Source organism: Merops nubicus, unplaced genomic scaffold (assembly GCF_000691845.1).
Source record: "Merops nubicus isolate BGI_N331 unplaced genomic scaffold, ASM69184v1 scaffold739, whole genome shotgun sequence".
NCBI classification, from domain to species: Eukaryota; Metazoa; Chordata; class Aves; order Coraciiformes; family Meropidae; genus Merops; species Merops nubicus.
The window spans coordinates 77,460-91,214 of record NW_008628824.1 but is presented as its reverse complement, the minus strand read 5'-3'; the positions used below and the strand labels follow the sequence as shown (position 1 = coordinate 91,214).

General features: G+C 49.5%; 1 protein-coding gene across 1 annotated transcript in view; it reads right to left on the bottom strand.

The window, feature by feature from the left end:
- Positions 1-9,828: 9,828 nt before the first annotated feature.
- Positions 9,829-13,755, bottom strand: part of DLGAP1 (discs, large (Drosophila) homolog-associated protein 1) — a gene marked incomplete at both ends in the record, with an annotated part of 42,726 nt that continues 38,799 nt past the window's right edge. The window contains 2 exons of the mRNA XM_008946762.1: positions 9,829-10,069; positions 12,777-12,954. Of these exons, the coding sequence (XP_008945010.1) occupies positions 9,829-10,069; positions 12,777-12,954 (419 nt within the window). The remainder of the gene's footprint in view (positions 10,070-12,776; positions 12,955-13,755) is intronic.

Genomic DNA, 13,755 nt, shown 5'->3' with positions numbered 1-13,755 from the left:
GATGATGCCAAGGCAGCCAGTGCAGTTCAGTGTGAGGAGCTGACAACACCTCAAGCCCCAAAGGGGTCAACGTCATGTGGGAAGTGAGAAAAAGTGAGGAAAAAAAGAGAAAAACATGGATTTTGAAACAGGAAGCCTAGACCAAGTGGGTTGAACCCTAAATCTGCACCCAGGGTTAAGGTCATATGAGCAGAACCACTGCACTGATGTTGTTTGATAACTACGTTTTATTTTTGGAGATTATGGACAGTAATTTGCAACATCTTAATTACAGAGGTTCTGGCTTGGGATAAAAAGCATAGGGAAGTGTAAATATTTACCTGACATTTCCTAGGATCTCATCTTTTCTAGCAGTATAATGGGAAAAAAAAATCCCCAGAACCAGAATTTGAAAAGACTCCCCAGAAATGCTGTTTCATGATCCATTTCTGTATTATTCCTTAGGCTCTGGTTGCATGATTTAAGCTTTTGATGGAAAAAGGACTGGAAATGCTGACATCTGTATCTGCTAAAAAAATATCACAAACTGATTTCCAGCAGATTCATGCTCCTGACCCAGACCCTTCTGGCTGTAGAGGCACCTGCAGTGAAAGAGGAGCCAGCTGCCCCTGTGGCACCAGAGCCATGGCATGAGGAGCTGACTCTGCCAGGCTGGCAGCTGAGGACACTCAGCACCTCCCACAGGCAGACCCTCAAAGAGCAAAGTCTGCAGGAAGAGAGGGATGTGTCTCACTTCTGCAGCATGACAGACTGCTCTGATCTGTGATATTGTTCTTAAAAACAGAAGGGGGAAAGTGTCACCCTTCACTTGATGAAATCCCAGCAGTGCTGCTGATGTCCCACCAATCCCCACAGCTATTTAAGCTTTCCACCCAGTGCCTGCTCTTCCCTCTCATGCTCATTACTCTCCATTCACTACTCCTGCCAACCTTTTGATCCAGATAAAGGGATTCTGGACACCATTCTGCTGATAACCATCCCCTATCCCTCTAGATCTCCTGCCTACATGGAAACTGGAAATTCAGCATGACCAGAAAACATGTTTTAAAATAAATGTCAAAACCTGGTGATGCTGGGGGATCAAAGAGCATCAACAAGCCAGGTGACACTGCACAGCCCCCTCTGGGCTGCACATCAAGTCACAGGGGACGAAGGAATCAAGAGGAGACAAAGCATTCTGGAAGAACTCAGGTGAAAACATCTATGCAGCTATTTCTCACTGTCAACTATTCATGCTAAGAACAGTGTTACTGCTTCTACACTTTGCTGAAGTGAATGATTTTTGATGTGCAGGACACATTTCTGGTTTACAAAACTACCCTGGACAGAGCTGTCGACTCCAAATCGTTTTTTTTTCCCTTGTCCTTCTCTTTCCCCTTTTGTCACTTCTCTGTGGTGACCTGGCAGTGCTGGGATAAAGGTTGGATTGATGTTCTCCTTCATGTTTTTGCACAGGAGAAAAAAATATTCTTAAACATTTTAGCTTTTAAAATATGAGGGGGAAAAAATAAATCTTTCCCTGTGGTGATGATGTGTGAGAATCCTCCCTGGGTTATCTGGCATGACATGTGTGCTCCCTGACACTGGATTGCTACTCTGGCTTTTCTTTCATTCTGGATGAGGAAACATCTCCATGAATCACAGACTACACATGAATGTTTGTCTTGGGAAAGCATATAAATTAACTCAGTAAAAAAAAATCACTTGGCCTCAGAAATGTGGATGCTAAATGTTACTCCTCTAGTATCCTAGAGCCCAGAGATACTGTGAGTGCTCCATCACTGGAGGTGTCAAGGCCAGGTTTGGATGGGCTCTGAGCAGCCTGGTCGAGTGGGAGGTGTCCCTGCCCATGGCAGGGGGTTGGAACTGGAGGATCTTCAAGGTCCCTTCCCACCCAGCCCATCCTGTGAGTCTCTAATGCCACCTGTAATGTGTGGGGGCACGTGAGCCCAGAGCAGGTGCTGGTGTGCTCAGGCTGCAGGGTCCACGCTGGCCAGCAGTGCCTGGGCAAGCCCCAGCCCCACAGGGGGTTAAACTCAGCTGCCCAGTCACACTAAATGACACTTCTGGGCTGTGGATAAAGTCCTGGAGGAATATGTGGGATGGGTGAATTTTGGTTTTAGAAATCTCAACTAATGACTTACTGCCCTGAGGCGTGTGTCTCTTTCTGGAAAGAGAATGAGCATTTTGGCCTTAGCTGTGCATCAATAGCTCTGTTAACATGACCTGACTTCCCCACAGCAACACCCCAGAGAGGAGGCACAGAGTGACCTGTCTAAGGACAGGACCAGCTCCCTCAGAGGTAAGCAACAAGACAGTTACTGATTCCACCTAGATCAGAACGTGCAAACCACACTACAGAGCTTCCAACAGAGGTGCTACACCTCCCTCACCACACCTCCACTCCTCTGAACACCTCCTACCTTTGATTATGGTAAAATGTCACACAAGGATCTCTGAGCTAGGGCAGCATAAGGGGGCAGCACCAGGAGACAGTTCATCCTCTCACTGGGGTGTAAATTCCACTTCACACGCAATGGAAAGCAGCAGAGTTTCTCAGGACTTCCCCAGGCAGGCAGGTGTGGGTCAGTAGCTCATGGATGGGCTGGGGTTTATTCATTGCTTGTTTGGCTTCATTCTGCTCAGACCCTGGCTGTTTTCTGCCACAGATGGACAACGTTTTATTTAACTCTTCACAAAGTTCAGGAGAAAAGACTTAAAAGAAGTTGAGGGTGAGGAATTTCCAATCAGAATAGCTTGCTTTGTTTAAACAGAGTCTGCCAGCATTTATTTTGTTAGCCCATTGCAGCGTTCTGACTCCCATCTCAACCCTCCCAGAGGGCTACAGATCCACACTTTAGCTAAAGACAGAATTAATCTGAAAAATCATTCCAGCCAAGAGAACAGTTATCAACCCACCACCACCTCGATGTGCCCAGGCAAGAAGTAGGTGTCTTTCTCAACAGAACCAGCAAGAGGGCTCTGTGATATTATTTATTGGTGGGGTTGTTTTTTTCCCCTCCTCTGATAGCTTAGCTCAAACCCTTGATCAAAGCCACCAGGACTAGTTCTGCTCAGCTGCCTTACTGCATTTTAAGGGGAATGCAATTCAGTGCATGTGAGCAAAGCCAAATGCAGCCAGGGAAAACCATTTCCAGACCAACCCAGCCCTGAGAGGCCAGTCCAAGGCTGTGGCAGTAGGACAGATTACCAGCATCTGCCCAGGAGTGATAAAGGGACTGGGAGAATGTGGTGGAGCCAGACTGTCCCCTCTGCAAACCAGCACCAGGCATTGTCCAGAGCCCAGCTCTGAGCTGGGTGGTGCTCTGCTCCTGAGCAGAGTGGGGGGACTGGTGTCACAGCAAGAAATCAAGAGAGTAAATCACATCTCTGTGTACACTTCAGAGCTCAGATTTCTCTGCTGCCACATTTCCTTTGGGGTTATCCTTGGGATTACTACAGAAAAAAGGCAGTCTCTGTTTCAAAGAGTGGTTAATAATACACACAGCCCATAGTCCACCATAGCTTCAAAGAGCCAATTACTGCTGGACTCTTGCATAAACACATATTTAGGAAGCATGAAAATGTGTAATTATTTACAGGATCCTGTACCTACTGTCTCATATCTGAGCTCTGGAATGGGAATTACTGACAGGATGAAGGGTAACAGCTCCAAACAAACTGCTGCAGTACAAGAGGGGCCCTGCTGAGCTCTGCTCATTAAACTCACTTATTAAAAACTCTCCCTTTTCTGAAAATCCAAAATGTGTCCCTTTAAAAAGCCCATCATCACCAAATATCTCTTCTGTGACTTATGTGTTATGGCTCAAAAGAGCTTTGTAATTTTTACATCTGAGGACAACCAAAATATTCAAGGTTGTCTCAATGAAGGGCTTGATGTGGAATTTATCACAGGGGGGTGGCAACACTGCTGAAGAATGGACAGTAGCACACAATAAAAAGAACAACCCGAGTTATTTTCACACACTGGAGGCATGAATTAAGCACAGCCCCTTCAGGAAAGAGCCTAAGCCTTGCTTCCCAAAAGGCAGCTGTAGTTAAAAGCCACCACATCAGCCCATTTCAGGAAAAATGGCAGGAATCATTGCTGCAAATGTGATCACGTTAGATAAACTGGGGCATGGCTTCAGCTACTGATTCAGCTCATTTCTGCCACAGCCATCACAAAAACATTGCACTGGAAACAAGCCAGGACAAAGAAGAGATCCAGGTCTCTGCTGCCTCTCCCCATAAAGTGAAAATGGAATTATTTGACTTTCATTTGCTATTGGTATCTCAGCTAAGGGATGATAGATCCCCAGTGCTCAGAGTTCTGTCACTTCAGAGCAATGACCAGTCCCTGGGAACAACATGATGGATCAAGTTCATTCTCCCACAATTTGCAAGGGGAAACATTCCATGGTTTTATTTATATTCTGCTGCTTGTTCCACCCCTCAGCTGCAGAGCTGGTGCTGCTGTAGGAATGTGTGACTCCAGACAGCCTCCAAAGGGGGCTGGTTCCCATTCCCACCTGCAAGTCAGACAACACTGCCCCCCAAAAGGCAGCTGCACAAGGCTGCTGATGTCACCCCAGCCTGGCCCTGCCCCTGAGCTCACCCTGAGGGCACCTGGCCTGGGGCAGACCTGCCTTGCAGCAAAGAGCAGAGGAGATGGTTGATTTAGCTACTCCCTCCTGGATTGTGGCAAACCCACTGAGGTTTGACATTGGTTTATAGGCTCAGAAAACAATTAATTCTCACCTAATGAGGCCGTCCAGTGCTCAGTCAGCACTGGAGACTCCTACAGCTGTCTCCAGCAGAGGTGCACTTGGGTACACACACAGCTCCAATCCAAACAAGACCTTTAGGGACAACTACAGAAACCTGATCACCAGAAATGATTATCACTCTAGTGTGTAGAACAATTAAAGGAAATGAATTAATGGCACATGAACGTACACTCAGGCACATCCCACACAGGTGGATGTGAAGGGCTCCCATACAGTTTTTCACCTCCATGAAGAACTTAAGAAAATACTAGGAAATAATGGAATTATAGAATGGTTTAGGTTGGAAAAGACTTCTAAGAGTATTAAGCCCAACTGTCACCCCATCCCTGCCAGGTCCCCACTGCCCCGTGTCCCTCACCCCACATCTCCAAGGCTTGGAAACCCCTCCAGGGGTGGGGACTCCACCACTGCCCTGGGCAGCTTCTTCCAGGGCTAAATCATCATGCTTTGACTCAGAAATGTTCCAGTTTCTGAGATTCTCTCATTAAAATCTTCCACTGGCTTCATAAGCACAGGGGTTTATTTGGTGTGATGTGGAGCTTAACATCCCTAAAGCTGAGTTCTGACACAGACAAGAAGAAAGTTGCTCTAGCTGCAGTCAAATGCTCTGCAATGGGCAAGAGTGTTCTCCTCCAAGGGGAGAGCCTCGTTAGTAAACATGTAAAACCTTCCTCAAACCGTTTTTGACACTCTTCAAATCTATTTTAAAGGTTCAACACGTGCACAAAGACCTTAACTTGGTTATATTTCTTCAGACCTTCTGTGGAAATATCTTCCTTTTGGTACAGATCCAGAAACCCGTGCTGCTTCCACTGGAAATCAGATTTGAAACCCTAATTCCTTGTGTCTTTTTGGACAGAACAGACTCTGAAGGGACGACTCTGAGGAGTCCAGAAGAGCTTGTCCACAGCTGGCACACAGCCAGTTACAGCTTCAGGGTTTGGTTTTATTTTTGCATTCTACCTGGCTCAAGTCTATTTTTGAGGTCATTTGAATTATTTTTTTAATTGGCTGGGCAGCCCCTTAGAGACTTTCCACTAAACACCTGACCCCTCTTGGTCAGCTCTTCCAAGGAAGGGCAGGAAAACAGCTTGCTCAGCACCATAACTGGCACAGACTGTGGTAACCCTCAGCCCTTCCCCAGCCCCCTGGCTCCACAGCCTGGTTCCCCTGGGTCTGTGCTGGGTTTGTGCCCAAGCAGAGGTGCAGTGTTACCGGGAATCACCGGAGGGCATCGCTGCAGGTAACTCGGCTGGTCCTGCTCCCCGCACCCTACAGAGGATGGGTTTTGAGAAAACTGATTGCAATCTAGTGCAGAGCCTTTCCTGGCGTTGCTGCTTGAGCTCTGTCACCGACACAGCGTTTTCAAATCAAACATCTCCAACCCCAATTATGGGTTTGTGTCTGTGCCCCCTCATCCCTGAGTCCTCTCCGTGTCACACGGTTTGTCTGCAGCAGAGCAACCCACACGGCTGCATGGCTTAGGAATACAGACACAAGGGATAGAGGAGAAAGATGTCCTTTAAAATTTCATTGCTTCTTAATTGCTGTATTCTTTAAGCCCATGGAAATGATTTACAGACTGTTAAGGTCGTTAGCAGGCTGCCCATTCAGTGCCTGAACCTGTTGGCTGAAGGGTTTCGGCTACAACGGTTCTTGCATCTGCAAATAACCTGGGATCAAATTATACAATAACTCGCAGCTCATTAACTCCTCTGAGGAGACCAAATGCCAGGGGTGGTATTTTTTAGTGCAGGCTACGGTGGGTAACAGATGCCAGCACTCTGGAGCTGCTGCAGCTCCCAGCCCCATCCCCAGGGGTGGCCCCTGGCCAGGGCAGGCTGCAGCTGCCTCCGCGGGAGCACACAGGAGGGTGAGGTGACCTCTTCAGCTGCCAGGGCATGATGGGGTGGTGGCATGGCTCTGATTTCTATTTCCACACAGAGTAGAAACCTCTCTGGGCAACCCGTGCTGGTGTCTCACCATCCTCACTGTAAAAAATGTCTTCCTTCTCTCTAGTCTCAATGTCCCCTCTTAGTTTAAAGCCATCACCCCTTGTCCTGTTGCAGCAATGACCCCTTGTCATGTTGCTAGTATTGATGAAAGGAGCCTTGCTTGGTTGTACAGGCAGAGGTGTTTTGGGGGCTGGAGGACAGCTCTCTCTTCTGGGGATGTTCACTCCATAGTTTACACTGTCCCTGCCCCATGTTTCTCACAGCAGCATCACTTCAGAGCTCAGTCTGAGATGCCCTTCTCCTTCCCTCACCTCTGCCTGGCTGCTGTGCTACCTCCTGTTCCACTGAAGCAGATCTTAACAGGATCCATCAAAGACACCTTTCATGTTTCTCCTCTGTGAGCCAGCCACGGGCACCAGCAAGGTAGTCAAGAGAGATGCTTTTGGGGGGATTAATTCTGCTCTAATCCCCACTAAAGGGATAGCAGCGTGGAAGTCAGGCAGGAAAAGAGACAAGTTGTCTGAAATGCTACCAGCACAAGGACTCAAAAGTGACAGAGATCACTCAATAAAATCCCCACAGAAGCAAACAGATCTGTACAGCAGCCTTGGAATGCTCAGAGAGGGGCTGCAAGTCATTCCTCTCTGCACTTCAAGGGGCTGCTGCAGAAGCAGTGACCCAAGAGAGACCCCCAGGATTGCACTGCTCAGTGACAGCTTTGTTCACAGGGGTCTTCTGCTGGCTTCACACCCCGACAGGAAGGATACTGCCATCAGCAAGAGCACACAGGCCACATCCTTCCCTCTGATTCTAGATTACACATGGAAGATACGAGGTAGGCCACATCCTTCCCTCTGATTCTAGATGACACATGGAAGATATGAGGTGGCCAACCACCAGAGGAACAAAGAGGTTGATACATTCACTCACTGTGTAAGATGAGGTGAAGACAGGAGCAAATCGACCACGAAACCAGGTGGCCAGTCCAATTCCAGTTGCACAGCCATGGCCACACAATAGTGCCATTGTTCCAGCTCTAATCCTCCCCCTGCTCCCAGATGCACTCATGTCCCACCATCACTGGGGGCTCTGCCCACGATGGACAACTGGAGAGTCCTTCCAGGAACCAGAATGCCCAAACCACTGCAGGCAGAGGCAGCCTTTATGCTGCTAACTCTAGAGGCAGGACACCCGGTGGGAATTCTGAAAGGGGATGCTGCTAACTCTAGAGGCAGGACACCTGATGGTAATGCTGAAGGTGGGGGCACCTGCTGGGGATCTCCTCATTGGTTCCCACCCAAGGGTGGCCAGAACCTGGGTGAAAACCAATCTGGAAGGTCCTTCCTGCCTGGTTGTGGACATCATCCACATGTCAATCCTGATTCAGAACTGGGAGTTTAGACCCCAGCAGTTTAAGGTTTTTTTTTTTTTTGGAAAGCCAGAGAAGAGGCCAGGCCCATTGGTGGTACTACAAAAAAAGAGCATAAACAAGAGGCAGTTTACAATAATGATTTTCCTCTTGGTATTTCCAGTGGTTTTGGTTGATACATGGAGTCAACCTCCTCCTCTTACACACCATCATCCCCAAACACAGGCACCATTTTTCTAAGTGGCAGCACAACCTCTTACATAAAGATAATTTTCATAATTAATGATTAGAGTTATTTTTATAAAGGGAAAGTGTTAAAATCATTCTTGAAGAACTCAAAACCCACTCTGGGATACCCAAGTTGATCTAAGAAAGGCAAATGTATGCTGAAAAATCCCTGAAAACTCAAATCCTTCTGCCTCAGAGTACATTTGACACAAGCTAATTCCACACACTGAAGCAGCTCCTGCCTGATGTAAATCCTGTCCTGGTGGTGTGGTGCAGACCCTGCACTTGTTATAAACACTTTGATGTTTGTGAGGCACTGCCAGTGTATTTCCAACAGTACTTAAACTTGCTACTTTTAGAAAAACCATGAATTAAGCCCAACATATTTTGTAAAAGGATTGCAAGTGTCCTTTGATGACATAAAGTGATTGACAACTGGCTTTAGAAAGACTGGGGTGGGAGATAAGGAACTCACAGGGTATAAACAACTGCACCTGGGAGATAACACACAAAAAGGCAAAAGTTTAGAGTACAGAAAACAGAAATTAAAGAACTGGGAGAGGAGATAGTAAAACAGTTATAGTAGTCAGTATTAGTCATGAATATGAACAGTACAGGACTAGAAAATGGAGCTTGTGTAAAGCAGAGGAAGGGACACAGGAATCAGAGGAGAGGCCCCCGTCCTCCCCCTGCTGGGAGGAGCACACACACCCCAGTTCCTGACTCCTGCTTTCCCAGCTGAGAGATTTTGGGTTCTGACTTACTCTTTCTTCCCCTTAAGCGGTCCTCCCCCTGCTGGGAGGAGCACACCCCCCCCAATTCCTGACTCCTGCTTTCCCAGTTGAGAGATTTTGGGTTCTGACTTGCTCTTTCTTCCCCTTAAGTGCTAGTTTTGGTGACAGAATCTGGGACTCATCGTGCCATTTTCCAAAAGAAAAGCAACCTCCAGCACTCAGGGGAAGGCTGGTAGGTCTCACACACAGATTGACACTTCTCTCTGTTCCAAGGTTTGAACAGTTCTAAGGGATTCAGCAAGAACAAGCAGCAAGGACAGCAGCAGGACGTGAATATGTGTGTGGTGACCTGCTGACCTCCTTCCCTTCTTCATCCCCACCTCTGTAACAGTCTCTCCCAGCCTCTAAACAACACATCCAATAACTTGTAGAAAAGAGAAAGATCACCTCATCTTTGTAGAAAAGCTTAGCAGAGGGACCCTCCTCTGCTGCTGAGAGCCTCGCCCAGACCCTTCTTGCTCAGCCTTGCCAAACTCTGATTGCCCTTTTTGGGGAGGAGAGGGAAAGGAGGCATGACCTTGGACTTCCCCTCAACGTGCTTTCAGCCCAGAATAAACGAGCTGGGAGGCAGGAGGCACCACCATGGCATCAGCCTTGACCCGTGCACAGCTCTAGGCCGAGACGAGCTCGCCGCCGACCCGCACGGAGAGGCCCCTTCCCCTTCTTCCCCCTCCCCTCCGGACGCCACTCACCGGTGCTGCTCTGGATGGTCCTGACGGTGGTGGTGGTGCGTGGGGGGGAGGCGGAGCGCAGGGACAGGCACTCGTCGTCCTGGGAGCAGCCCTTCTCGATGGCCCGCACGTAGCTGTGGCTGCGCATGCGGAAGCAGCCGGGCAGGGGCAGGTCCAGGGCCTCCACCGCCTGCGACTCCAGCTCGCTGAACACCGACTCGCAGACGGACTCGAACTGCCCGTTCACCTCCATCTCGCTCACCTGTGGGGGCACACAGCGCCTCGGTACCACCCCGCCGCCCGCTGGGCCCCCTCGTGGGAGAATACAACCATAGAATCCTTTAGGTTGGAAGAAACCTTTAAGATCATCAATTCCAACCATTGCGCCATTAGGGCTCTAAAGTCCTTTGCTAAAACAGACCAGGATCTGTCAGGGTTGGAAGGGACCACAAGGATCCCCCAGTTCCAACCCCTCTGCCATGAGCAGGGACACCTCCCACTAGATCAGGCTGCCCAGAGCCTCCTCCAGCCTGGCCTTAAAGACCCCCAGGGATGGGGCCTCAACCCCCTCCCTGGGCAACCCATCCCAGGGTCTCACCACTCTCCTGGGGGAAGAACTTCTTCCTCACATCCAGCCTGAATCTGCCCACTTCCAGCTTTGCCCCATTCCCCCCAGTCCTGTCGTTACCTGATAGCCTAAAAAATCCCTCCCCAGCTTTCTTGTAGGCCCCCTAAGATACTGGAAGGCCACAATAAGGTCACCTCGGAGCCTTCTCTTCTCCAGACTGAACAGCCCCAACTTGTAGGAGAAGGGGTGAATGGCACAACAGCCCGTCCCCATTCCCAGAGCAACAGTCGTTACTGGGAGGAAAAAGGCACAAAAAGGGGAGAGGGAGGCTTTGGGCACAGACCCAGCAGAGCTCAGCCCCCTGGCTCCTCCTGAGACTGGTGGTAAACTGGTGGTAAACTCATCAGCATCTGGTTTCTCCCACCCTGTGTCCACAGCAGAGGTTGGACCTCTGGCTGTTATGAACGTTACACTGAAAACCAAAAATCATTCTTTCTTTGGAGGGTGAGGGGAAAAAAAGGTCAGCTGCACCCAGTACAAAACTGGTGTCAACCAGAGGCAATGCCAGTGACTGAGCTCGAACCTCATGGGTTGGGAAGCACGAGGGTAGGAGTGGTAACAAAGAGTTGGGGAAGGGAGGCTGATAAGGACATGGGATGGCTGGAGCGGGGCCAGAGGAGCCCCAGCAATGATGTGAGGGGGGAACCCCTCTGCTGGGAGGCCAGGCTGGGAGAGTTGGGCTGAGGGCAGCTGAGAGGAGAAGGCTCCAGCTGGGGAGACCCCCTGGGGGCTGCCAGGGCTTAAAGGGGACCTAGAAGAAAGGTGGGAACAGACTTTTTAGCAGCACCTGTTGGGACAGGACAAGGGGGGATGGTTTGAAACTAAAAGAGGGAGATTTAGACTAGAGAGAAGGAAGAAATTGTTGATGCTGAGGGTGGTGACCCCTGGCCCAGGCTGCCCAGAGAGGTGGTCGCTGCCCCATCCCTGGAACCATCCCAGGGGAGGTTGGACACAACTCTGAGCACCCTGCTCTAGCTGGGGATGTCCCTGCTCCCTGCAGGGGGTTGGATTCGATGAGCTTTTTAGGCCCCTTCCAACCCAAAATATTATGTGATTCTGCAGTTCTGCAAAGGGAACTAACTTTGCTACAGGGGAAAGATGTTTGTAGAGCTACAGCTCTGAGCTGACTCCTTTGGCTGAGAGCGAGAGATGGAAGAGAATTCTCAGACCCTTTGTGGAGCAGACACTAGGTGGTGACAGAGACTTACACTCAGGTTAAAGAACATTCAAAAGCAAGTGGCCTTGCTGCAGGTCCTGCAGACCTGGAAACCACTTACCCCGGCTTAATTAGTGATGGATGCTGATGTTTCTACACTGACAATGGAGTCCTGAGCTTAGCACCAAGGCAAAATCACTGTCACTGTAGAGATCGTGTACATAGAAACCACCACTCGGGAGCTCTGTTAGTTTTCAGGCACACAAAAGGCCAAGATTGCACGAGAAGACAAGACAGTGTTAGGGCAAGGGAAAAAAAACCCTTACAAATTCTTTTCCATGATGAATTTTACCACGGAAACCATTATATTGAGTATTTTTACACATAACTAAAAGGGAAATGTCAGAGAATAGAAAATCTTTTCCCAAGGGAAACGGCTTAAAAGAGTAGTGGACAGTACATCACAAAGAACAGTCGAGCAGTGGTGGTGAATAGCCATATCCCCAGATCAATACCTCTGAATTAATGCTTTTTTAAAAACCTAACCCCTCTTCATTTTGGCAAATAACACTTTTTTTTTCAGATGGCTCTGTAGAAATGTCAGCTGTCCAGCTAAATAAGGATTTCAGTGCAGCGATGCCTTAGTATGTACACTGTGACATCTGTACTGTAGAGGTGGGGAGGTCAGAGGTGCAAGGGCTTAAAAATGTGCACAACAGCATAAAGAAAGCTTTAAAAATTCTAATAATAATAAAATGGTGAAATTAAAAAAATAACTGGAGACTTCATTTCCCTTTGGCATCTCACCCAGCATGTGAACATGGGGTTTTGTCCCCTGAGGGATTCAAAACCGTTTGATTTCAGGTGTGAAGCACAAGATCCTCAGGAGAACCTTGTTGAAAGGCACCATTGAGAAGCTTTTGGGCAAGAAAAATAAAACCTGAGACTTCTCCTTCAAAGGAAACGTGCGTTGTGCCACCCACCCATCTCCAAAGGGCAGGTTCTGACACTACCAAACGTTGCCCTCTCAGAACCAGGACTGTGTGAAGCATTTCTGACTCCTTAAAGGCATTTTGGGGACGCGTGGCATGCAACAGCCCGATTCCAGCTGCAGCACAGACCAAGCTGCTCCTGCTGGAGGGGCCTGGCTGGTGGCCAGCAGGTCACCCCTGGGGTGTCACCCACCTGACTGATGGTGCTCATGGCCCTCATGTAGCTCTCATTGCGGGAGCGGAACTTGGGGGACGTCAGCAGCCCCGCGGGGTCCAGGCTGTCCAGGCTCCTGTTGATGGACACCTCACTCACTGCCCGCAGGTAACTGTGGCTCCGGATCTGAAGCTTTGGTGAGTGTTCACTGGAAATCCTGGGGAAAAAGAAAAAAAAAACCAAACCCATAAATAGATTTTCATTGAAACTCAATGGCCTCACCAGGAGTGGGGTAAGGGTCAGCGGTACGGGGCCTCGTTGGAGGCCTGTGGCTCGTGGTGTTCCCCAAGGATCAGAACTGGGTCTAGTTCTGTTCAACGCCTTCTCTGCTGACCAGGATGAGGAATGAAGGAGCAGAGTGGACGCTCAGCAAGTTTTCTGGTGATACAAAACTGGGAGGGGTGGCTGATGCACTGGAAGGCTGTGCTGCCATTCAGCAAGACATCAACAGGCTGGAGAGATGGACAGAGAGGAACCTCATGAAGTTCAACAAGGGCAAGAGCAGAGTCCTGTACCTGGGGAGGAGGAACCCCCTGCACCAGGACAGGGGAGGGGTGACCTGCTGGGAAGTAGCTCTGCAGAGAAGGATCTGGGAGTGCTGGGGGGTGAGTTCACCATGAACCAGCAACTGTCCTTCATGGCCAAGGAAGCCAGTGGTCTCCTGGGGTGCACTCAGAAGACTGTGGCCAGCAGGTCAAGGGAGGTTCTCCTGCCCCTCTGCTCTGCACTAGTGAGGCAACATCTGTGGTGTTGTGTCCAGCTCTGGGCTCCCCAGTTCAAGAGAGACAGGGAACTGCTGGAGAGAGTCCAGTGGAGGCTGGGGAGATGATGAGTGTCCTGGAGCATCTCTGTGGCAGGCCAGGCTGAGAGGCCTGGGGCTGCTGAGCTGGAGAAGAGAAGCCTCAGAGGGGATCTGAGCAGTGCTGAGCAAGAGCTCAAGGGCCCCGGGGGGCAAGAG